This window comes from Pseudonaja textilis, chromosome 3 (genome assembly GCF_049901715.1).
Source record: "Pseudonaja textilis isolate UNSWEBS1 chromosome 3, rPseTex1.2, whole genome shotgun sequence".
Classification (NCBI taxonomy): domain Eukaryota; kingdom Metazoa; phylum Chordata; class Lepidosauria; order Squamata; family Elapidae; genus Pseudonaja; species Pseudonaja textilis.
Window position 1 is genome coordinate 31,005,569 of NC_141992.1, and position 26,697 is coordinate 31,032,265.

Consider the following 26,697-nt stretch of genomic DNA (forward strand, 5'->3'; position numbering starts at 1 on the left):
ACATTTTCCTAAAAAGACGAAATATATAATAATTCATATTCTAACTGCGGCCAGATTAGCATTTGCCCAGTGCTGGAAATCATCCTGTTTACCTACAGATCAATTGGTCATTCAGAAAATATGTGACTGCGCAGAAATGGACAATTTAACCATAGCTCTTAAAAATAAAGAGTCTTCAGCATTTGATAATAATTGGAATGTGTGGTATAATTGGTTATATCAGAGATAAACCGTTCAATGAATAATGGGAAATTTAAGCATAAATAGTGATAAGATGTGTATATTTAAAGTAAGGTAGGAGAATTGGATCTTGCAGACTGTCAAAAAGAATATCTGTCTGGTTTTAACGTATTTTCTTTTTTCTTCCGTCTCTTTGTTTTTTTTCTCTCTTTTATACTTCTTTTTCTCCTTTTTCGGTCGCAAGACCGAGCGTTTTTTTTTTTTTCCTCTCTCTTTCTCTTCTTTCTTTCTTCTTTTTCTCTCTCTGTTGCATATGTAATGTTGTTATGTTATTTTTTAATTGTAAATTCAATAAAATTTATAAAGAAAAATTGAATTCAAAGAGCTGAATAATTAACTATGGACCAGTCACTCTTTCAGCCCAACCCACCTCAGAGGGTTGTTGTAAGGAAACCAGGAGGAAGAAGTGTTGGATACATTCACTGCCTTGAATTATTAAAATAATAAAAGTGAGATACAAATAAAAATAAAATAACAAGTTGTATCATTTCTTGTTATTCAGAAATTTTAGCATGTTTTCTGGTTCTAGGGAAAAGGTCCGGTCAAAACACCGAATCAATAATCATTCCTATAATTAAAAAAAAAGCTTTTTTGTTAACGTTTCAAGAAATACAATATCCGCATTTTGTCCTAACTCTTTCGCCATCCTCTTCAGGAAGTAAATGCTGCGCAATGGCTTCTGGGAGTTGTAGTGTTCTTCCTGTAAACTGTCCTGTAGATCCCCAATGCAACAGACTAGCGTGGGAACTACTGCTAGTTTAGGCCGGTGTTTTACGCTAAAATGGCGGCTCCTTTAGTGTTGGTGGTTTTGGTGGCCGTAACGGTTCGAGCTGCTTTATTCCGCTCCAGCCTGGCCGGACTCATCTCTGAGAGGGTGGAGGTGGCGTCTCCTTTAAATGCCTGGAAACGAGGTGAGGCCTACGGATGGGGACGGGGGTGGGGATTGGTGGTCCTCAAAGGGCGCACGGAGCTGGACGCCTGGAAGCGCTGTGCCGTCGTGGGACGTCGCTCCCCTCCACCCGACGCCCCCGGGAGTCTTGGAGTGGTCGTGACCGAGCGGGTTTTTAGCTTGGGAACGATAGCGCACAATCGTGCCTACCGTCCCTGTCCTATTGTCCCCAATTATTAGTTCCTGTTTCTAATATTTAAGCTTACGTTTATTCTTATTTTATATTGTAAGCACTTGACAAAATTAAATAAATAAATAAATATATTGGTGTCAAGGACGCTTTGGCTGCGTCGGCACAATGTAAATTTGTAACCTGTTAAGTTCATGTTTTTGTAGAGCGAGATAACCAGGTTTTTCTCAGGACTAAGCCTTGAGCCTGGCTATCGCAGGCTTGAGTCTAAGGAAAGGTTAAATAGACATCGGGAAGGAAGAAGGAAGGCGGCCGGAATTTGGGGAGTTTCTTTGCAAGGAGCTTTGTTTTTCTAACAGTAAATTATCTTGCTCTTGTAACTTTTGGTCTGAGGTGTAAAAAGGCTCCAGAATATCACCAAGCCATACATTCCAAACCCAAAAGGTTTGGGTTCATATAACATGCTAAGCTGCAAGTACATCACACTTTAGATCCAAGTATCATGAATAGGCTGTCTTCTAAATGAGTTTCTTTTATTTCTACAAGTCAAAGTATGGACTTGCTCTTTGACACTTGAGACATCCCAGATCTCTGGGATGCAAAACGTTAGAACATAAAGCGATGTCTTGCTGTAAAAACTGAGATGTAGTCATCTAGAAATTTTGTAAAAAACTTAATAACCAAATTGTACAGAAGTGAAGAAGCTTATGTTCTGTCTGCCTTTGGTCATACTAATTTGTTCTTGATAATGCCCAGAACTGTGTGCAGTTCAGAATGTTGCAGTTTAAGAAGGATGTTGATAAGCAATAACGTTTTTTCTATTTTCCAGTGGTTGAAGGACTAGCCTTACTTGATTTGGGTGTATCTCCATATTCTGGAGATATCTTTCATGAAGTAAGTATATACAATTTTTGCTTTGATATTGTTACGCCTCTATAACATGCTTTTTATATTAAAGATGAGAATATAATGTAAAATAATCTATAGGGCTTAATAGAATTATAGTATCTCAAGTGTCTTCTCACTTGAGCTGCTGAGTACGTAGGTAGACACACAAATGCAATTCATGGGAATGTTTATTTTTATTTTTTGATAATAGAAATAACTCAAAACTGGCATCTCAAGTTAAAGTCTATTATTTCCTGCTTTGTGAATATTTTTACAAAATGATAAAATAAAAATATTACTTAAAATGAAATAAATGAATATAATTATACAGTGCAGATAGTGAGTATAGGAAGTAAAAATATATCTTATGTTCTTGATATAAGGAGAAAAGGAACAGGTCTTCTTTCCCTCAGGAACCTGCTTACCACATGTATAATTAATAAATATTTTTAAAATACCAAATTTTATCTTACAGTGTCAGTTCAGTAGCAAAAAGATTCCTAGATATTTTGTCAGAGTGTTTTAGGAAACTTGGTGGGTTATTGGTTATGCCACAAGGTAGCCCTTGTGACTCGGTGGTTAAAGTGCAGTATTTCAGGCAAACTGCCCATAGCCAGGAGTTTGTTCCTGACAGGACTCCTGAAAGTTGATGCAGACTTCCATTCTTCTGAGGTCAGTGAAATCATGAACCAGATTGTTGGGGGCAATATGCAAAATAATGCTTCTACATTATAAACTGCCCAGAGAGTGCTATAAAGCACCATGGGGCATCATATAAACCTAAATGCTATTGCTATTACTATGCATAAAGGAAAAGTGGAATTAATGTGACATCTAAAGTATTTTGCTTGGAAGGGAAGAGTCACCCTCCAGCTCCATTTATCATAAAAACCCATTAGTAAAATTTCATTCTATGAGTCAGTCACTGTAACTTTAATTTGGTAGTTTTTACTTTAACAGCTATAATAGCACAGCTGTTAAAATATTAATATTGCAAAAAAGTAAGATGTTTCCCTTTATGAAACTGAAATGATCAAAACCAGCAATAGCAAGAGCACTTAGACTTACATACCGCTTTATGGTGCTTTACAGCCCTCCCTAGGTGGTTTACAGGGTCAGCATATTGTCCCCAACAATCTGAGTCCTCATTTTACCCATCTCAGAAGGAAAAAAGGCTGAGTCAACATTGAGCCTGGTGCGATTCGATCTGCCAAATTGCAGGTAGCTGGCTGTCAGCAGAAGTAGTACTGCACTCTAACCACTGCGCAAAAATATAAGCAATCTTTTTTAGCAGACTTATGCATTTAATTTTTGCATGCCATAGTATGCTTAAGTTCATGCCCTTAAATAGTAAATTCTGTGTTGTGACTACAGGTAGCCTTTGACATACAACCACGATTGAGCCTAAACATTCCATTACTAAGCAAGGTAGTTGTTAAGTGAGTTTTGTCCCATTTTACAAGTTTTTTGCCACATGTTAAGTGATTCACTGCAGTTGTTAAGTAATCATGCAATCATTAAGCAAATCTAATTCCCCCGTTGACTTTGCTGGTTGAAAGCTGGCTAGGAAGGTTACAGATGATGATCCTGGGACAGTGTAACTGTCACAAGTACATGCCAGTTGCCAGCTGAATTTTCATCATGCGGGATAATGCAACGGTTGTAAGTTGAGACTATCTGTATTGCCCTGTCCTACTTCAGTATTTTTTTCTGTTACATCAGTCTTAGACTTGTACAGTAAATTATCTCTGCATTAATGATTTTGGGTATTTTCTATAAAAACCATACTTAGACGATACTACATAGCTATCATTTCCACCAATTAATAAATCAATTAAACTTTGATCTAAAGACAAGTTGTTTTAGATATTTTTTCTTTTCTTCCTAGACACCATTTATAATATACCTCTTTCATTTCCTGATTGATTATGCTGAACTAGTATTCATGGTATGTAATTTTCAACCATCAATTAATTGGCTCTCTTTAGAATTTATTCTTTGATTTCTTCTGCATATAGAACACATTTTTTAATTTAAGATATACACTTTTTAAAAGGTCTCTGTCTGGCTGAAAGTCTAAGCACACTTAATAAGTAAATATAATTAATTGAACTCATTAGGATCTTATGAAACTTAGTAGAATTCTTGAAAAAACATGCTTGATATTGATATTTGATATCAATATTTGGTAAACATTGATATTTTTATGTGTATTTTTAAAACAAACATATATGGAAAAATTGGTTGGCATTACATGTACAGAAGCATTGTTCATCATCATGACCTCTGTGAGTACCTTTCCATATTTCCAGAAATTTTTGATAGGACACCACATCTGGAGTGCAAAAATCCGGATGACATATAGTTGGCAACAGAGAGATACAAGCCAAATTTTCTGTCTCTTTGCTGCCCTGTTTTGATTGTCCAGACCTGTAGCTTTATGCTTTTGCTTTTATCTAGTGATTGACCAGATGTTTGCAGCCCAGATCTGTTAACCCTAGTTTCATTCAGGGTAAGCTGTCCTACTGCTGAATAATTACCCAAGGTATTGGAAATTGTTTAAGAAGTTGTGGTACAATTTCTTGACATTTACTGCAAATCTTCTTCCAAAAGTATTTTTTGATAATACTGAATATCCCAGAGTACATTAACTAAATTTATTGAATCATGTATGTAAAAACAAGTTTCACAGTTGTTTTTATTAAGATCAGGACATCTCAAAGTTTATATACATAATCACCCATTCATAACTATCTAAAATAGAAATCACTTAGCCATAGGGATGTGTATAAAAAATCCATTGCTGGCAAGTTGAAAATACTGTAAATCCACTACCAACAATACTTTTGTGAATGAATGAATGAATGAATGGCCAAGTGTGATTAGATGTACAAGGAATTTGTCTTGGTGCATATGCTCTCAGTGTACATAAAAAGACCATCAAGAAATGACAAAGGAATTTTGATGCCTAGTAAAAATAAGATAGTTCCTTGATGCCATTTTGTGAAATTAAATCTACCACGGTTCCCCTGCTCTAACCCACATAGCCAGGACATTGTTTAATTATAGTATTTAGTAATATGAACTAATTTGTTCAGATAGTCCTGTTATTAATTTAAAATAATCACTTTTTTAATCACTAAAAGTACAACTTTGCATTAAGAAAATAACCTGTGTGTTGATATTCTTTTGATTTGATTTCCCTTCAGTTTATAGATATTTTGACGGCTATAGCCCTTTATTTAGCTGTACAGGATTACAACAAAGTTTTGGTGAGTAGATAAGTGCCTATTTTTATTTATATTACTCTCAGTGCATTTTCTTCTGTTATCTCCTTCCCAGCTTCTATTTCTAAATACAGCCATGTTTTTTTCCTGATATTTTACATATTGTTTATTTGAGCTGAGAATCCTGGGAGTTGTCAGAAGATGTTTGGAGAGTATCCAGCTGAGGAAGGCTGGTCTGCTCGGACATCTGGACTTGGAACTGCCTTGCAGGAAGCTGGATTCCATTCAACATGCTCCTTTGAATGATTTCATGTGTCAGAGCTACTCTCAATCCATGTTGAACATCTAGCACTTCTAGTTTTATATTGATTCAGGATCTACCCCAAACCTCAAAATTTTAACATTTCTGAAGGTGAAGCGAGGGATGTTGTTTAAGGGGGTAGGAATAGTAACATAAGAAAGACACATGCCTTCATGGCAATATGGGGCTGATGTTAGCTCTGCCAAATCTTGTAGCATGGGCAGAATATACACAATTATATTAAAGGCTGGGGCACGTGCTTCAATCAAGAACAAGGAATGGACTAGGGTTTTTTGTGTATTTTTGTAGAGGAATACTAATGTGGCTTCAAGAAATTCTGCTCATTCCATAAGATCTGGCACGGTTAGTATGTTGTGGGTCCCATCAGTGCCATGGAGGCATACTTATGTTGCTACTCCTGTGCTCTGGAATAGCATTCCCCTCTTCACCTTTAGGAAAATGTTAAAATTTGGCGTTTTTTTTGGCAGATTCTTGACTATTTGTAAACCCATTGGAATGTCAGTCTTCAATCTTTCTTTTGTTGTATCTTGGTGTTACCATTTAGATAACATAAACAATAACAAATTAATGATGAATATAATCCATGAACGGTCATGAATATGCTTCTTAATAATAGCTGGCTGCTCTCCTTTCCACAGCTACATTGTTTGTCTGTGCCTTCTAGTCTTACCAACTGGAGAAACCAGCTGAAATAACCCATGGCTTGTTTTAGGATAATTTTGTATCTTTAGCTTCAGACAGAAGTTTCAGACAATGTGTTAGGAACACATTATGCATGATCACAGGCAGAGGACAATTACAAGGCAGCAGCTGCTTGAAATACATTTTACATAATGTGTTGAAGATAGCAGATTTAACAGATAATCAGAGTTGGAAGGGACCTTGTAGGTCATCTAGTCCAACCCACCACCCAAGCGGGAGACCCTACACCATTTCTGACAAATGGCAGTCCAATCTCTTCTTGAAGGTCTCAAGTGATGGCGCTCCCACAACTTCCGAGGGCAAGCTGTTCCATTGGTTGATTGTTCTCACTGTCAGAAAGTTTCTCCTTATTTCCAGGTTAAATGTTTCCTTGTTCAGTTTCCATCCATTATTCCTTGTCTGGCCTAGCTGGTATGATTAAGTTACCCAGTTGTGAGTTGAATATGTTGTATTTTACTATATATTGCATCTTGTCAATACAAAAGAATCAGGGCTTATGCAATAATGATAAGTCAAGTTGGTGTAAATGTTGAATTTGTAAACCTGGATAACAATCCAGGGAGATAAGTATTTCTTGCCGGAATCATCATAAAAATGGGCAGAATTGCTAAACAAATACATTAATTTTACTTACACATTTTTTCTTTGTATTCAGTTTAAAAAGCAAAAACTGCTAATAGAATTGGATAAATATGCATCTGATGCTGCAGAGCTTATCCGGACTCCTATGGAAATGTACTATGTTCCTCTCAAAGTAGCACTGTTGTAAGTATTGCTTTTCAATAGATATTGGAAACTAGTTAATTTATCTTCCTTATGCAGAGACCATCGGAACATTTACTTTATTTTTGAAGACACCGTGCCTCTTATTTTGCTTTTTCATAAGTCTATGACTTTGAGTGATTGGGGAGTGCTTCTTGGCTCAAGATTTGAGATTTGTTTAAATTAGATTTATACTCCAAATAAGAAAACCAGGTAAGTTAAATGGTTAAGCCATCAGGCTAGAAAATGGGAGATTGTGTTCTACTCCTGTCTTAGGCCCAAAACCAACTCTGTGACTTTGGGCCAGCCATTCACTTTCAGCCCTAGAAAACAAGGAATGGCAAACCACTTCTAAAATCTTGCCAAGGAAACCTTGAGGAGGTTTCCAGGCAGTCACTATGAATCATGACTGACTCAAAGGCATAAAAAATAAACAAATGTAAAATCCCAATTGGAGTTGTTTAAACAACCAAATACTGTATTTAGATATACAGTTGCCTGGTGAAAGAGTCAGAACATTTTTATTCCTGATATTTTTTTGATTTATTTATTAATAATTATTCTTACATTTTATCTGCCAAAGGGGAGAGGGGTCCTAGTGATTGGAATGTGTCAGCTTTTTTGTTATTATGTACATATCCACATGCTATTGCCTTCTGGGAAAATAAATTACGTAAAGCATCATAAAAGAGTAAGAAGTGCCAAGCAGAATAAAATTAAAGACAAGAAATAAGAGAAAAAAGAAACCTAGTTTACACCAACAACATTAAGTATACCTTTCCATACTTTAAAAACTATTCTTGCTTGTATTGTGTCTGCACAATTTTTCATACAGTGCCTCACTTTTATCTTTTTGAGGGCCATTACCTCTATCCAACCACAACTTGTTTGTCTTTTATTTCAAGCCACTTGCTTTGCCTTCATGTACCAGTTTTGTGATTGAGTGCAGAATCCTAAATGTTTGGCTTGAAAAAAAGACAGCTGCAGGGATACATGATTAAGGTGTTTAAAATCGAGGAAGTGAACAAAGCTTTTCTCCCTTCTTAAAATACTAGAATTTGAGTTCATTCATTGCAGTTGACTGGAAAGAAATTTTGGACAAGCAAAAGAAAACCCATCTTCACACAGTACATAATTGATTTATGGAATTAATCACAGGTTTGGATAAATTCATGGAGGACATATTCATCAAGATTAACAAGGGTTATTAATCTTGAGACTCAATCTTACCTGTGGATAGAGATAGCATACCTTCAAATACAGTTGCAGAGTAGCAAAAATGAAAGAGGAGTATATTTCTATCTCTCTATATCAATTCCAGTTGTAAAACCCTCATGAAGCGTCTGTTTGGCAATTTTGAGGGGGGGAAATTCTGTGGTAAGATGGGCCTTGGCTTGAGGTACCAAGGCTATCCTTATGTTTTTTTCAGATAAAGGGAAAAAAGGAAATTGACATATATATGTGAATTTGTATGTCTTTTTTTTCAGTTACCTGTTGAATCCATACACTGTGTTGTCTTGTGTAGCAAAATCCACCTGTGCCATCAACAATGCTATAATTGCATTCTTCATTTTGGCAACAATAAAAGGTAAAATACTTTACTTTTCATGTAGTAATAGATCCCTTTGTACTGCTGTGCACATTGAGCAGCACATTCTTTCCAAAGTTTTGGATCAACTGCAGATGTTTCTGCCTGTTCCAATGGGATATCAGCAATTTGCAAATTTTGTGGAATGTTCTGCACCAAGTTTTATAGCATCTACATCTCTTCCATTTTCCTCCGGTATTGTCCAGCTGATTACAGTCTTGACATGATGCTGATTTGTAAGATATAAAACTTGAAATGCATTAGGGCTGCCTTAATATTTAGTCTTTGTGCCACCTGCCAGGTCATCTTCCATGTTTCACAGACATTGAAGTTGGCAAAACAATACTTTTGTAAAATTGGAACTTTGTGTCAATGTTAATAATTGCATGGACCAGACTGGGAACAGCTACTGAAACAACCACCAATGCTTTTTATAAACCTACTTTATTTTATTAACATATTTAATTTTTTTGCGTTTCTGTGTAACATTTTTGTGGCTTATATCAGATTAAATCTAAAACAGTGATCTGCATTTGCTTTCAAGATATTCTTTTTCATCTTGTCTTAAATAATGGAATATTGAAATTCATTTTGATTAAAATTGTATGATAGTTCTGCTACAGCATAAAAATATAGATCTGGGTAAACAAGCAAATAGAAAAATAATGCAAAACTCAGCAGAATCACCTGGCCTGACTTCTAAAATAATTTCCTCTCAGTGAGCATATGTAATACATGTTAATAATAGTTGTACTTGCTCTAACCCAATGTTAGCATGTCAGACATGTAAACTTAGATTTCCTCAGAAGTGATACAATTGTACTAGTGTTTGTAAGGACCACAAGGGAATATTGATTATACTGCTCTCGATGGTTTCCTGACAGGGAAAGGGGAGAATTGTTATTAATATAAGTATCATTACAAACCTCCTAGTTTCTGTCATGTCTTCATTTGTTTCTAATAGCTAAACCTAATGAGTAAGAGTTAGGTCACATCCAGGCACCAAGACCACTTGCTCTTAGTTTAGAGTTATAGTATTAACTTAATTGATGAAGGGAACCAGTGCAACCAATGCCTTTAAAAACTAGATTAGTTTGGGGATCCTTACAGCCTTATAGTTGAGGCACCAACATTTAAGGCTTTACAGTTTAGTTTGGAATGTACGATGTCCCTACTCAGAAGTGCTATGCCAGCCCACATTTTACATGGATTTGCCATAAATATTAAGTACTGTAAATTTTCATATTTACCCAGAAGTTTGTTGTTACTGGCTATTTACACCTTTTTCCTCTTTATTTTGCAGGTAGTACTTTTCTGAGTGCTATATTTCTGGCATTAGCAACATATCAGTCTTTGTATCCTCTTACCTTGTTTGCACCAGCTCTTCTCTATTTATTACAGGTATCTATTCCATAAGAGCAAGTGAGTCTTTTTAATTTTTTTCAGTTAATAAGATTAGCCACCATGAATTGCTAGTCCTGCAGAGGAATACCTACAAGATTGCTAGTACGCTGATGGCTGGAATGAGAAAGCAAACTGTAAATTGCCTACAAATCATCTTCATAGGATTAGGAATCTCAACTCTTGTGACTAAAATTATTGGGGAATTATCTGTGCTGCTCCAAGGGAACTCCTATTGGCAGCTATTTTTCTGAAAACAAATCTAGAACTGCAGTTGGCAGTGATTCTCTTTCATTTATCTCTCTCCCACTTCTCTAAATAGACTTGCAAAGGCTCTGCTGTAATACTGTTCTCTCAACTCCTAATCCAGAGTCAGTGCAGAAGATTAGCATAGTTGATAATTTCGAAAGTCTTTTATAGCAAGAAAATCCAAAGGGTTGATCTGCCATTTTCTTTTCCCATTAAGCTCAATCATTAAGGCAACCAAGGCTGATAAAGTCCTTCATCAGGCCTCAACCTGAGTTGTAATGGAGTATATAATTTGCATTACTATAAGCACCCAGAATCACCTTATAGGGGAGATAGGCTGCATAAAAATTTAATAAATAAAGGTATATGTGCAGGCAGCAATTTTGTGAACCGCAATGCTATTATGTAGAAAATAAGAAACGAGAGTGGATCCACTATTATCTCCTTCAAGGTATCCTGTACAATCACTCCTGCAAAGATGGATTTTCATGTTCTAGATCTAGCCAGACAGTTTTCTTTACCTGGATCAATTCCTTCCTATGGAGGAAAAACTACACAATCGTACACACAATAGCTTCTTGATTTTTATATGAGCTTGAGAGTGAATACTTCCGTAGCAATTTTTTTCTTCTAATGTTTTCACTTAATATCAGAAGTAAATGTGTTAAATAATTGAAAGAAAGCTTTTTCACATGTTTTGCTTGCAAGAAATCACATACAGACGTTTCAAAACTATACTTGTGATCAATTCTTCCCTCTCCAGCGTCAGTTCATACCGGTGAAAATGAAAAGCAAGGAGTTTTGGTTTTTCACCATGCAATATGCGGGACTATATTTGGGGAGTCTGATAGTGATAATTTGTCTCTCATTCTTCGTCCTCAACTCATGGGATTTCATTCCATCTGTTTATGGTTTCATGTAAGTAGATCCTGTTTGTCTGCATTACAACCACCTACATATAGGACAAAGGTCTCTTTCCCACGTTGTGAGTTCAAAGTATGAAACAAAACAAAACAACTCAATCGAACCTTCTATTTTTAAAACATTTTTCTTTTGTTCAGTGTCTTATGAATTAGACAATTTCTTGCTTCAGCATTCTGGATAAATAATATAACTTTATTGATCTGAATGACCTGAGAAGTGTTTAATTCATTCAGTGAAACAGAAGTGTGATTAAGTTATCCTGGCATTTTTAAGTGTGGATTGCATGATTAAAAAATCCACAACTTAAATTCTGTGGAGTAGGTTTACAAATGCAACAGTGCATGTAAAAAGCTGCATATAAAAGATGAAAAATCTTCAATGGATTCTGAAAAGTAGGTTAGATTAGCACTTGCCAGGATTGTCCCAAAGGTGGTTTTCAGAAGGCAAGTCTCCTTTCTTTTTCTTCTTTGAAAATGTTTCACTTCTCACCCAAGAAGCTTCTTCAGCTCTTCCAGAAGCTCCTTAGAGAAGAAGTGAAATGTTTTCAAAGAAAAAACAAAGAAGTCCAGTGGCCTGGATGACTGAAAATCTCCATAGACACCTGCCAGGATTATTTTATAGGAAAGTCCATGTAGTGCTGTGCTTTGGACTACATTCTTCATTTAGCATCTTTGTTTTTTTTATTTTTGTTTCCAAGCACTGACTGCCCCAGAAATGATAGCGTAAATGACAGTAAAAAAGAAATATGATTTTCAAATTGCTGTTATTAATTTTGGATGATAGTTGCTGACATTTGTCTTGCAACTTGTTTCACTATGGAAAAAGATCAGCATGATCCTAGACTATATGCGAGCTATATATGAGAATTATATTAAATGATCAAGTTCAAATTATTTACTTTTATTCATTTATTCAATTTCTTTCGCCATCTAACTCAACTAAGTGGCTTTGTATTATCTATACAATTGTCTTTTAAGTAGAAGTACTGAAAATGGATGTTTATCCCTCCAAACCCCAAAATAAAAGTGTTAAAATAAACAAAACCTGCTGCTGTGAAAAGGCAAGCAATAGTGGACTTTAGTTTTTTGAATAAAAATCAAAAACATTTTCAGATGAATGCTAATACCTTATTTTTTGTTGGATATAATTGATAAAATATACTGCATTTTGCAACTGAGAGGAGCAATTATAGTTGACTAGGCTGGAGAGTCAGGGCCCAGTTATTTCATCACTCTGGCAATGAAGTAGTTCAGAATTCAGTAAGTTTTATTTATTTTTATTTTATGTATTTAATGATAACCCACCTGTTTATTTGAATAAGTCAAAGTGGTACAAATACCCAATTCTTTCCTCCTGTTTTCCCCACAGTAACAATCCTGTGACCTAAGTTGGGATGAGAGAGAATGAATGGCCCAAGGTCATCCAGTTGACTTTCATGCCTGGGGTGGGACTAGAATTAAGTCTTCTGGCTTCTAGCCTGGTGCCTTAACTACTAGACCAAACAGGATCCTTGGAAATCACTGTGACCAGTCATGCTTAAACTTAATTTGTTTCTGGACAATTGACATTCTATATCATAGTTAAAAATAAACAAATATATGATTCTTCCTTCCAGCTTTAGGGATGTTTCTTCAGTAAATCACTAACTTATCGCATAGAGATTATCTGGGGGAAGATAGAAGGAGAGAACCATACACCCATTAACTTTTACTCCTGAAGAAAAGGCTGAATATAACTCTAACAGATAAAAGAATCTTAAAAGTATCTTTAAAAACCCTGCATTTATTTTCATATGTCTTCATAGTGAAAGAAACACGTTCTGTTTAAAGTGTTTTCTGCAAAATACTAAGCTTTTGGAAAGAAAGAAACACGTTCTGTTTAAAGTGTTTTCTGCAAAATACTAAGCTTTTGGAAGTGTTTTCTGCAAAATACCAATCTTTTGGAAGTCGTTTGTGAACCTGAATATAATTTTATAGATACAGATAATTCACTAATGATGATATTATTCTGTCAATTTCAGCCTTTCTGTTCCAGACCTGACACCCAATGTTGGCCTTTTCTGGTACTTCTTTGCTGAAATGTTTGAACACTTCAGTCTCTTTTTTGTGTGTGTTTTTCAAATCAATGTCTTCTTCTACACTATTCCACTGGCGCTAAAATTAAAGTAAGCAGCTTCTTGACATGTACGGTATTTATTTGCATAATTGTAGCATACTAGTTTAGGTCAGATTAATTGTAATATTTTATATTACCTTACTTTGACTAAAAATTAAACTTTCAAGAATTGATTCAAAATAATTTAAACAGTTTAGTTTTTCCTATTAAGAATTTACTCTTGTATAGGCTACTGGCATTATATAGCGATAGCTATTTTTTTTATTACCTTTGTCTTATACATACTACAGATAGCCCTTGATTTATGACCACAATTGAGCACAAAATTTCCATTCCTAAGCAGGATAGTGGTTAAGTGTGCTTTGCCCTATTTTATGGTCTTTCTTGCCATAGCTGTTAAGTGAATTACTTCAGTTGTTAAGTTAATAATAGGGTTGTTAAGTGAATCTGGCTTTCTCGTTGACTTGCTGTCGAAAGGTTGCAAAAGGTGATCACATGACCCAGGGACACTGCAATGGTCGTAAATAAGCATTAGTTGCCAAGCATCTGAATTTTGATCACATGACCCTGGGAATGCTGCAATGGTCATAAGTGTGAAAAACAGTCATAAGTCATTTTTTTCAGCACCCTTGTAACTTCAGACAGTCACTAAATGAACTGTTGTAAGTTCAGGTCTACCTGCACTTGTTGGGTCTTTTGAAATCACATGAACCTAGGACACTGCAACTGTCATAAATACATGCTAGTTGCCAAGCATCTGAATATTGATGACATGACCATGGGGATGTTGCAGTGGCTGTGTGAAAATGTTCATAAATAACCTTTTTTAGTGCTGTTGTAACTTGGAATGGTCACTACATGAATGGTTGTAAGTTAAGGACTACCTATAATAGCTATCTCATGAGACAGTCTCTTTAGATTGTTACAGCAGAAGACTGAGGGAGCTTTTCCTTGTTGGAAAAACAGTTTCTCTGTGGCAGAAGCCACTTAGGAGAGCAATGAAATCTTCCTTTGCGTATTCTCAGAAGGTGTTTTGAAAGAGGATGTGGCAACACCTTAATATATAGCAGCACTTTCATTTCTAAGGCAAATAATGCGCTGTTAGAAGAAAAGTTACACAGATTGAGGGTTTGATCACCTCCGAGCATGAGCTAATGTCAAACAATTGGTTTCAATTGACTTTTAGTGAAATAATCCAAAACTACTCTCCAGCTTTGTAATGTTTCTAAATTTTTGTTTTATATCAGACCGAAATGCCTGCATACATCTTCCATACATGAAATAAATCAGTCATCGGCTCTAATGGCTTCTATATTTTTAATACTGGGAGAGCAAAATGTACAGTGGCACCAATGACATTTCACCGCCAACAAATACATTTAGTTTACTTAATCCATTTTAGAATATTTTAAACTGCAGACCACCTGGGTGAAAGAACTGGCCTTTTTTATTTTACTTTTTGCTTCATGTAGCACTGTCTTTCCCCACTTTGCATATTCCAGATCTGTTGTGAATGAAACTTCCAGAATTCTTAGACAGAAGAATTCCCAAGTAACAATTCCACAAATCTTCAAAGTGTCAACTAAGGGACCGCTGTCTTATGCCTAACCACCTGGGATGAAGAATTTATAGCTCAAATTTGCTATAGAGATAACAGAAGCTAAATATATTAGAGTTGTTGAGTAGAGTGTTACAAGTCTAAAGTACCTTTTATTTCCTTATTCTGAATGTTGTGCATTAAAGCCAATTAACTGTGGTAATACAAAATATATAAACTGGAAGAACAGCAGCAACTCAGTCACCCAGATTCTTACAGTCTTTTTTGTTTCTTTTCTAGGGAACATCCCATGTTCTTCATGTTTGTTCAGTTGGCCATCATTTCCATCTTTAAGTCCTACCCAACTGTAGGTGATATTGCTCTCTACATGGCCTTCCTTCCTCTCTGGAGTCACCTATATCAGTGTAAGTTCTATATTATTATTAATGTGGGAATTGTGCATAATGGTGCTTACCTTGACAATGGGCCAGGAAGAAATATAGAATATCTAATAAGATATTATTTTTCATAAGTAGGATCTATTTCAGTTTCAGCCATTTTCTCTGTACTAAGGAGTTCCAAAATCTGCTTCCAGTGGCTGGTTTCTCCAAATTTTTTGATACATTTCTGAATGAAGCAGATAGAGCAGGGAACTGTTAATTTCATGAAATGGTGAATCTCATTTCCAATTGGGAAAGTTAAAAAATGTTCATGAAAACTGAGCAATATTCTCTACTTATTATTTTTCTTCTGATATATTTATCTGAAACCCTCTGTCACATAAGATTTTTCAGAGAATAGTGTGTGGCTTTATAGGTTCAGCGTATTGTTGAATCCCTTTGGGAGTCTTGTTATAAAATATAAAAATAAATCAGTGAATTAAAGTACTTCATCAATGTTAAATATACATTTTTAATTATTAGGCATTGACTTAAGTAAAGCATCTTAAAAGGCTGGTGGGAAACAGTATTGTATTCTATAAATTATTAGATTTTTAGAACATTTAGAATTTTATTTTAGAACAGGAAGAATTCAGTCCAGAATTAGCTTTCCACCCAGTACCCACCCATATTGTATTTTGATATCCTTGTATTTTGTAGTTTGCACCTGCTTCAGTTCAGGAAGTTGAATCTGGGCCTGTGTAGTTGGGAAGTCTGCACAAATAAACCTGTCAAAGTTTTCCTCCCCCACAGGAACTATGGTTAATTACCAGTTCTAAGAAAGGGACGTCTGTAGCAGCTGTCTTGGATCCACCCTCTAAATTAGGATGTGCCACCCATTGTAACTAAGATAGGACAAGCCAACAATGCCTCCATGTATCAATTAACCAGCTTTAATGATGTCTCTGCTTTTTTGTTGCAGTTTTGCGGAATGTCTTCATACTTTCCTGTGTACTCATTGTGTGTTCCCTGCTGTTCCCGGTTTTATGGCATCTCTGGATTTATGCAGGAAGTGCAAACTCCAATTTTTATTATGCAATCACATTGACATTCAATGTAGGCCAGGTTAGTGAAACAAAATAATGTGTTTAGGTTAAGTAGCCCTCACAGACTCTGATTCCTAACCTTTGTTTTATATCAGTATTATGGTACTAGACACTCAAGACATATTTGAAAGTACTATAGTACTAAGCATAAAAACATATATCCTAGGACTCTTGGCTTTCTTTTATATCAAAAAGAAAAAGTACTGTGAATCTTTCCAGAGTTAGAAAGCAGCTGTCATTCCAACCTGCCAATGTGAGCCAAATTCTCATTCAATTAATACTCTTATAAGTAAATACTGTGTTTTACTTTCCCGTTTTCCCCACAACTCTAATAAAATGTATTTGGATTTGAAGCAGCAAATTGTGCAGAAAATGGTAGGTTGCCAATATTACCCCATGATGACAAAATCATACAAATGCTGTGATTATATATTTCAGTCAGGACAACTGATAGATCCATATGTAATGGCCTCTGTGTAATCATATGCATCATTACTTGGACACAGACTGATGCCCATAATTTGGGAAGAAAGCAGAACCAAAAAGTCCAATTCAACAACCCTGACAAATATTGTAGTAACACATTTGAAAGATGGACATTAACTAGACAAAATTGTATTTAAAAACTTGCCCTAGAAAAATTGTTATATAGATATACAAACTTATTAAATTTGGTCTGATCATTGACAAATGCAAGGATCTACATCAGAGATGGTACTCAGCAGGTTTTGACCAGTTCTGGAGAGCGACAGCAGAAATTTTTAGTTCGGAGAACCGGCGAATACCAGCTCTGACTGGAGATTTTACAGTATCCTTCCCCTGCCATGCCCACCAAGCCACACCCACAGAACCGGTAGTAAAACAGTACGAACCCCACCACTGATCTACATGGATCCCTTATCAACTGAATTCCTATTTATTTCCATTCTCTGTCATAGTTGGAATTTCCTGAACTGCCTTGCCAATTTCCTAGACCCATCTGCTTTTAGTTGATTAATAATCACCAGTGTCAGCTAGTCCTCTTCATAGTCCTCTCCTATTCTTTAATGGTTGAAAAGGGAAGTGGCACTCCTGCAAGTTATGTATCACTAAATCTTACTGTGATGAAGTGTGTTGCTATATAAAATCTCTTTTTTCTGCTATAACTAGTATTGCTGACAGGAGCTGAAAATTATAGATGTGGCTGTAATCTATTGGACCTAAGATGCAATTTTGCAGTGGATAATACTGTTTGATGCAACTATCCATCTTGTTTTGTTCCTCTTATACTAAATATTTCAAAGCATTAATCTACAGTTTTAGTGGAAATATTAGCTCATAGATTCAATTTAAGGATCTACAGTACTGTATTTTGTCCCTCCAAATTTATCTTCATATATTGTTTTAGTTCTATAAATCCAGAAGTTGAGCCTTTATTTTTGTGTTGATTTATTAGTCTAAAAAGAATTATTACACTATTGACTTTGGCTTTTCTGTTCCCTAAAACTGATTGGCACATTTCAACATGTATCATAATGGGAGCATGGTTGTAAGGCTCAAGTTGTCATTGGCAAAAGTTTTGTTGGGTTTGCAAAGAAAACAAAACCCTGATAACTTACAAAAATAGTCCATTGCAGTGGTACTCAAATATTTCATAAGGCAAACTACTATATTGTCATCAGATTTTGTCTGAACTGCTATATTGCTAAGGGTGGCACCCACAGATATTATATCACATGTTTTAGCTGGTTTCTATTAATAAAATTAATTTAAAAAATATAAATTGAAAAAGTCCCAAACCATGGGAACATCAACCTTTTTGAAGATTTTGAGTGGCAATACCAAATTATCACATGAATTTAATCTAGAATATTAAAATCTCAGAATATTTGACAACATGGCAAGACGTTGGCCATTTTTAAAAATAAGGGTTTTATTTTGGCATCTATGCTGTAGGCCATTATTGGTCTGTATGTTACTCTGTAGTATACAAACTATTGTAACATGATTGAGCTATGCAAAGTCATATTCTTATTTGAAGAACTGGACAAGATTTTCTCTACACAAATTAAGATACTCATTTTGTTTGCACAAGTGAGTAAAGAAGGTAGGAGTCATAGTTAACCATGTATTCTTCTAATATTCAAATCCAAATTCATAGGTTTCCAACAAATGATTCATATATCAACTTTAAACAAAGGCACTGTATTCTAAATCGTTTAGAAGCTGTGTATTATGGGGTTTTCTGTTTAAATTTAGATCCAATGCTTTATCAGGATCTTTAAAACCAGAGGTCCAATGCACTTTCAGATTTCCTACAAAACTATAAGCTTTTTCTAATTCACCCATGGTTAAAAGTAAGCCAGCATTAGACATAAACTATAAGAAGGCTGAAAGGAAAACCTGGATCTCTGAAGTAATTAGCAAATAAAACTTACTAAAACATAGGATGCAATGGTAATTGGCTGGGTGAGGGACTGAAATATTTGTAGTTCAATCTAGGACATGTCTTAATAGAAGTACGTTTTGCTAGAATGACAGTCTTATTCTCATGTTTAGCGAGATGATATGCTATTTGTGTTAGGTTATAATGCTGAAACGTTGTAAAGAAGCCAAAATGAACAGAATGAACCATGGGAAATTACAGTAAGAATATGCCATTAGTTGCTTGAAAATCAAAATATTTCAAGATTTCTTAATAGTGGAATTGTCACTTTTATCATAATAATTGTACTCAGTTTGGGTTTGTGAAAGTATTCTCAGAGCTTTGTAAGTATATTTAATCTGTCACAGCAAAATCATTAAGACTCTTCTAGCATTTTAAAAGGCAGCAGATACGTTATTGGTAAAGATTTATGAATCCACTTTCATTGTGAAGTTGACCGTTGTCTTCAAAAGCTTTCTGCTGTTTTTATATCTAGAATACTAGGTCTTAATTTTTTGTTGATTTTTTATTTATCTTATCTAAATTAAATAGCTGGTCATCTTGCTTGTGAGCATACAACAGACAAAAACAATAAATATCAAAAACCATTAACATTTAACATTTATTAAAACATTTTTAAAATCTATAAAAACAGCCAAAAGAAGAATAATAGATGAAGGGACGTTAGGAGTAATAGAATCACCTCAATGGTTCAAAATTTTGTTGAATATCTCACTGAGATGTATTTATGTACAGTAGTGCTTAAACATTTGTGAAGCCTTTTGAATTTTTAATATTTCTGCATAAATATGACCTAAAAGTGATCTGGTTGCCACACAAGTCCTAAAACTAGATAAAGAGAATCCAATTAAACAAACCCAAAAGCTTACGTGTACATTTATTTATTGAAGAAAATGATCCAAAGCTGCATATTCATGTGTGGCAAAATAATGTGACTCTTTGCTTTCAGTAATGGGTGTGTCCCCCTTGGGTAGCAAAACTGCAGTTATACATTTCTGGTAATTGTTGATCTGTCCTGCACATCAACTTGGAGAAATCTGACTCCATCCCTCTTTACAGAGCAGCTTCAAATTAGGTACTGTTGATGTGCTTCCTTGCATAAATTGCCTACTTCAGGTCCTTCCACAATATTTCTACAGGATTAAGGCCAAAATTTTGACTTGATTCAAAAACATTTACTTTCTTCTGCTTTAATCATTCATTGGTCGTATGATTTGTATGTTTTACAGTAGTCATTGCTTGCTGCATAATCTACTTTCTCTTGAGATTTGGTTCATGGACAGATATTCTGACATTTTCCTGTAAAATTTGCTGGTACAATTCAGAATTCATAGTACCATGGAGGCAAGCTATCCTGATCCAGAGACAAGAAAGCAGACCCAAACTAGTTCTATTTTGTTCTCATACACCCACAAAACTTTCATCTTTTTAGCTTACCCACATGGTCTAATACAAACTGTAGACAGGCAGCAATGTTCTTTTTGGAACGCTTATTGTATTAGAACCACTAAAGCTGTTCTTCTGGCAAAATATAACATTGCTCTTCAGCAGGGTTGTCCAACTTGCGTCATCACGGCGTCATCACATGATGTATTGGGACTTCCCTCCTTTTGCTAAACTGGGTGGGGGCGGGGGTGGCACATGATGCATCTGGTCCGCGGGCCACAAATTTGACACCCTTGCTCTTCAGTGTGCAAAGAAATACAGGATCCAAAACACTCATATTTATGTTCCTTTGTACCCTTTGCCAGTGGCAGGTAGCTATGAATTGGCTGCATTTTCCTGTAATCACTATTTGTCTCTGGAAGGAGAAAACTGCTGATGTCAGAGGAATTCCAACAGGGAGAATTTTAATGAGAACAAATTTGGTGCCAGTTCTGTCTATAATATAGACCAGTGTTTCTTGATCTTGAGAACATTAAAATGTGTGGGCTTCAACTCCCAGAATTCCCCAGCTGGAATTCTGACAGTTGAAATCCACACATCTTCAATTGTCAAGTTTGAGAAACACTTATATACATTGTCCTACAGATCTGAGTATGATTTGAACCTGGGAATTTGGGATTTCTTGATTGTCATATTATTATCATAATGCAGTCAGATGGTTCTAGATAAAGTAAATCCATATCTCCATAAATCAGGATAAGCTTTAATGTTTATAATATCTCGAGTGAAATTCAACTTTAAAGGAAATTATGTCAACTTTTTTCTCTCTCTCTTTCTTTTGCAGATTTTTCTCATCTCAGATTATTTTTATGCCTTCCTGCAGAGGGAATACTACCTCATTCATGGAATCCACTTAATAAGAAAAGATAGGACAGATCCTATGTTGGTTCTTAAATAATCCTGGCGTTTGATGTGACTTGAGGAATAGACATTTATGAAAAAAAGATGATACTTAAGTGGGTGGGGACCTGATTTTTGGGAAGAAACTGTTTTTCATATGGAGACTAGGCTGCGATATGGGAATAACTAATCCTGACACAGAGTTGGTTCTAAGAACTTGCGAACAAGGTGAAAGAAACTACATTTGTATCCTGTACCCTTATTTAAAGTTGTTTCCTCCAGCCATAGCATTGCTGTGAACCGCTGTTCAACAACCCTTGAGATTCTTTGGGTAAACTGCATTGGGACTTACACTCAAAATGAGCGTTTGTACCTGGAAGCAAGGCGGTAGGTGGTGATGATGATGATAATGATGATTACTGGGAATACTGTTGGGAAGTTTTTTTCAGGAAACAAATAGTATGCATTACTTTGGGTTTTACTGCTTTGCTTCCTTTGCTGTAATTGTTCATTTACCTGCTAAATTTACAGAGGTCTTTGAAGAAAGGGAAGCTAGATGGAACTTCTTGTGCTAATACTAGAAGCTAGGAGGCCTGATACGGCACAGTGCTCTAGACAGATGGTGGGCTCAGTACCAGTCGGAATCAGCTTGGCAGACATGGAGAGCTAAATCCCAGATTTTAAATGTCAGTGGTCAGGATTAGGATTAAGGTCATGAGGTCAATAGAATTTGCTCGCTTTTCTTTAAGGGAAAAGGGTGTTTCTCCATCTGGATATACCACTGACTTATTTGGATATTAGTTTTAGGAAAGAGAGTTTAATGCAGCATGATATAGGAAATCTTTCCTGCCCCACTCCCTCCCCAGTAGATTGCACATGGATCTACATGGTCATGGGTGAGCTATGTAATCCATTTTTTAAGAGATGTATAAAATAATTCCTCTACCTTGATTCAATTTTGAGAGCATAATATGTGTTTTTATTCTTCTGATTTTATGCAAAAAAAATCAGAAAGCACAAATTTTTTAATTTGTCTCCAAATCAGACCGATATATTCCCACATGATGCTAAGCCTTTACAATGCTCAGACCTTTACATACATATTCCAGCCAAAGTGTTACCTCTTGACAGAACAATCAATCAAATGTGAAGGTGTTAAAAAAGAGGTTGTGCAAAAAGGCTGGTCCCTTCTCATCTACCTTCAGTGTTGTCTGGGCACATTTCTTATCTAAGATGTATGTATGTATGTACAATATGTACGTATGTTTGTATGGTACTTGCTGCTATTTTAAATTTTTCCAATTTAACATAGCTGTTCCTGATGTTTTTCTCTGCTATTTTACTCATAGTATGTTTTTATCATAGGAAAGCTGAGCAAAATTTAACCAAGCTCTCAGTTCCCAGAAAAAGTACACTCTACTTTTTTTTTTTTTTTTAACCTGTGAGGCACTGAATTTAGTATTAAATATGCCATCTGTTACTTTTTGCAAAGCCACTCTGCAGGTCACACATACACTTTTCTTTTACAATGTATTTCGTACTAAGTGCTCTTTCAAAAGGAATTAAAAATAAACATCTTGCCTTATTAAACTACAGAATGTATTATATGTGGAATACTGCAGCTGTGTCTAGAAAGGACTCTACATTGTATTACCAAAAAAATCTGTATTGTCCAACTCCAAGATTGTGAACAGTGCGCATGTATATAAAACAAAGAGGCATTTCAGCTGCCTCAACTAATTGATACAATCAGTGCATTTAAAACCCAATTATAATAATACATTCATGATCTGTATTGTTATATATTGGAAAATCTTATATCCCAGCGCTATAAAGCCTGAAGTTCACCATCAAATCAAAATTGTTTCGTTTCATACAAATTGATAATCTGATGTAAATTCCAACAGATCTGGATACAATAGTAGTGAGAAATGAGATTGAGATATTGCTAGAGAGTCTGTTGTTTTGTCTCATTGAGGGATCTTCTTTTGACAGCTTATGTCAAATTCAAGGCTGCTGCAAGGTGACATGTTGATCAGAGGAAAACCTTTTTAATATGTGATTTTATATAGGCATAAGAAAGGCAGGAGCTGCTGTGTTTATAACTGACACATTTGGCTAATTTGTTTAAGAAATCTGTCCACTTCATACCTTCTCCAGGGTTTAAAAACCAAGAACAATTCAGTTTCCTACTTTTGAACCAATCTGGAAATAAGATCAGTGGACTGTATTATATATATAAAACTTGAATTGATATTTTTGTTAGGCCAATTTAAGATATATAAATTGGTATGAAAGCTTTTGAATTTTTAATTAAACAAGATAATTAAAATGTCCAGGAACAAATTAGCATTGCACACTTATTTTATAAAACTGTGTTGACCTAATAAAGAATTGCCTGAATATGAATATTTGTTGTTTGGCTAGTTTTTCTCATGGCCAGTGCAACTAGTCTACTTTTTAAATCAGTGAACATTAACAATAAGGTGATGGCAAGAATAGGAAATAAATACTGGTATATATTCAGGATCTACTCTAGATATTTTGCTGCCCTGAGTCTATAGTTTGGCTCATTTTTCATTTTTGTAAGGTTTTTAAAAGGCATCCTCTTGGATTTTTTTCTTCTTTGACTTTTCCATTTATGATTTTCAGCCTCAGACATTATTTTTCTGGGATACTTTCATTTTTATTTCATGTTTATGCTGTGAAATTAACCCTCAAGTGGCATGCCAGATCAGGAAGGATTTCATTACTACTTTGTGCTTTTCTATTGTGCTTTTTTGGAAGTCTTTTTGATTTTTGCATCTCTTAAAATTTGGTGCCCCTAAACTAGTGTCTGTTCAGCCTTAGCTTAGGAGTCAGCTATGAATATATGTTGCTGTCAAAAATTTGAAAGTGCCAGTTACATGCTAAATATTACATAATTATAGTGTCTGTTTATATATATTTATTTCTGGCCATTATGAATGTGACATACCTGAAAAGTCAAATCTCACAAAGCAAACTAAAGATACTGTAGGGCTTTTCCAAAAAAAGAAATGGTAATAGGGGAGATTTCAGGGTGACGATGACAAAGGAAAGGAAAAATGGCTTTGGACTGAGGAAACGGTGTGAAAGGATTATAGAAGAAAGAGAACCTAAGATTTTTAGAACCAAGGATTGTTCAACTTTTGATGCACGTGATGTGGAGTGGAGAAACCAAAGTGGGTCAGGCCTCATTACTGCTCTGGTGGAAATGTATAGGAATACCAGATCTTACATTAGATTGGAAGATGGGAAAATAATTGTGGGAGAAGGCAATACAATCTTCTCCTTTTTGTTGCCAAAAAAACCTGCATAGAAGCATTTGAGGCCATCAGGAGTTGTGCTTGACCTGAAAGAGACTTGACTTTTCCTTTTTAAGTTAAGAGAGTAGGAGAAAAGGAAGCAGTTGAGACAGGTTTCCATATATAGCTGTGGAAATGAAAAACAATATCTGATTTGGCCTGTGGGTCAAACAGAAGAAATAAATGGTAACGCAATGCCAGTCTTTGATGGTTGAGTGGTGAACCTGATTTCTTCTTGGATGAAAGAGCCATCCACATTTCTAAAACATGTGAATTCCTTTAACTAAAAAAATAGGTTTCAATTCAGCATAGTTCCTCGGAATTAGAATACACTTTTTAAAGTGGCATGCAGGAGGAAATTTCTTCCTTTGGTATTGAGGGATAGGGGAGGAAGGAGATAATTCTTTAGCGGCACATGGCTAGGAATTAGAGCAAAGTTTCTGAGATGCCCAGATATTAGTAGAGTCTAATTTGAAAATGTTTCTCTGCCTGCTGGGAACATAAGATCTCAGATACTTGGGGCATGTGCCTTCAAAGAACATTGCAATTTTCTATTTTCATTACATACACTTACTGAGCTAACCAAATAATAGTAGTAGTGACAAGCTGTATTGAATTATTAGAAGAACCTATGACAAGATTGGGATGAAATGGCAGCCAGCGGAAGTAATGTCTAAGAAGCATGGCAGCATAATTAACAGTGAAGATGGAAAAAGTGCCTTGAGATATTTGTAAAAATAATAAAGATTGGTTCCAAATAAATAACAATTTGGAGGGCAACAGGTTTTTCATCCTGGAACTACATAGTGACCATTAAATTAGATGGAATTAAAGGGAAATTATGCGGATTTGTGGGAATATGGGTCTTTCAGCAGTAATTTATCATGATAGGTTCAGAGAATCTGTACAACCATGGGCAGTAACCTTCCTAATATGTTACAGAAGTTAATCAGTGCATTGTGCATTCCCTTGAGACCAGATCACATTACTTTCTCAGAGGATAGGATTGAAGTCTAAAGTATTTTCTGGTGTAATGTAGAAATATTTTTTTGATTCCTTCCTGGTACAGGGGCTATCTGGGCTGGCCTAGGCAGAGCTTAAAGAGCCCATTCTCACAATCTCCAAAGCTCCATAAGGTCTGGACTCTATACTTTTTGTAAAAGTTGAAATAACTGAGTGTATTATTGCTGAGTTGCAAGAAGTTTTTCCAGAAATGTCTTTTTATGAGATTCATAAAAGCAAGCACTTGACCCTTGTAAAAAGTGAGAAGCTGGACTCAACAGATATTTGTAATGAACCAACAAAGCTAAGGATTTTTTATATACATAAAAAGGCACTCAGACCTCTTGTCGACACATTCTACATCACTGATATTAATAAAAATACATTGTGGCTGGGTACAATACGGTTAATAATTAAAATATAGAAAATACCCATTAAAATGCCTACAGTGGAAGTTAACTTTGGTTTCAATCATACCTCCCTTCTATGATTGTATATTGTACAACCTGTTACTTATATCATGAACTCAGTCAATGTGAAAAGTTAATGATGCTATCATATGAGTTTTCCTTTGCTACCATACTAGTAGTATCTACTAAAGCAAAGCAGTGACTGATAAACCTAGGTATGTTCTGGAGCAGGTTGTGAGAAGTGATCAGGAGAAGAGACATCCACTTTATCTAGTTCTGCCCAGATGTAAATTTGAACTATCATTTTCCATAACAGAATATCCAGGACATTGCAGTGCAACCAAACATTACGTCTTCCATAACTCTTAAGACATCTGATATTTATGGAAATAATTAATTTCCTCAGTAGATATGAACTAAACCAAAAGTTTTAGTGTTATCAAATGCATTTTCCTTGACAAAATAGTTGCCCTGCCTGAAATCTAAGCTTTTGGTGACATAGAAAGTAACATGATTGGGAGATTCTCTTGGACTACAAAGTACAACTCATTTGCCCTTCTGTGGAATGGCTTTTCTATTCAATGGCATTTTCTCTGCTTTGTATTATCTTTGTGAACTGGAAAAGAAATGCTGGTTGTATATGCTATGAGTAACATCAATTAATCCCATCTTGAGTGAGTCAATGCCTTAGATAAATTAGATTGTTTATGAAGGAGATGAATTGAGTG

At 35.4% G+C, this 26,697-nt stretch overlaps 1 protein-coding gene across 2 annotated transcripts; it reads left to right on the plus strand.

Moving 5' to 3' along the window:
* Window positions 1–884: 884 nt before the first annotated feature.
* Window positions 885–22,202, plus strand: PIGU (phosphatidylinositol glycan anchor biosynthesis class U). 2 transcript variants are annotated; one of them, XM_026697629.2, is made up of 12 exons: window positions 885–1,151; window positions 2,149–2,213; window positions 4,096–4,155; window positions 5,417–5,479; window positions 7,114–7,223; window positions 8,708–8,808; window positions 10,112–10,209; window positions 11,222–11,376; window positions 13,403–13,546; window positions 15,335–15,459; window positions 16,397–16,539; window positions 21,176–22,202. In XM_026697629.2, exons 1-12 carry the CDS (start codon window positions 1,022–1,024, stop codon window positions 21,287–21,289), a joined length of 1,308 nt encoding a protein of 435 aa, XP_026553414.1. In that variant the 5' UTR covers window positions 885–1,021; the 3' UTR covers window positions 21,290–22,202. The 2 variants fall into 2 exon arrangements, with proteins under 2 accessions (XP_026553414.1, XP_087785263.1); XM_087929137.1 differs by lacking the exon at window positions 885–1,151 and adding an exon at window positions 1,173–1,415.
* Window positions 22,203–26,697: the final 4,495 nt, after the last annotated feature.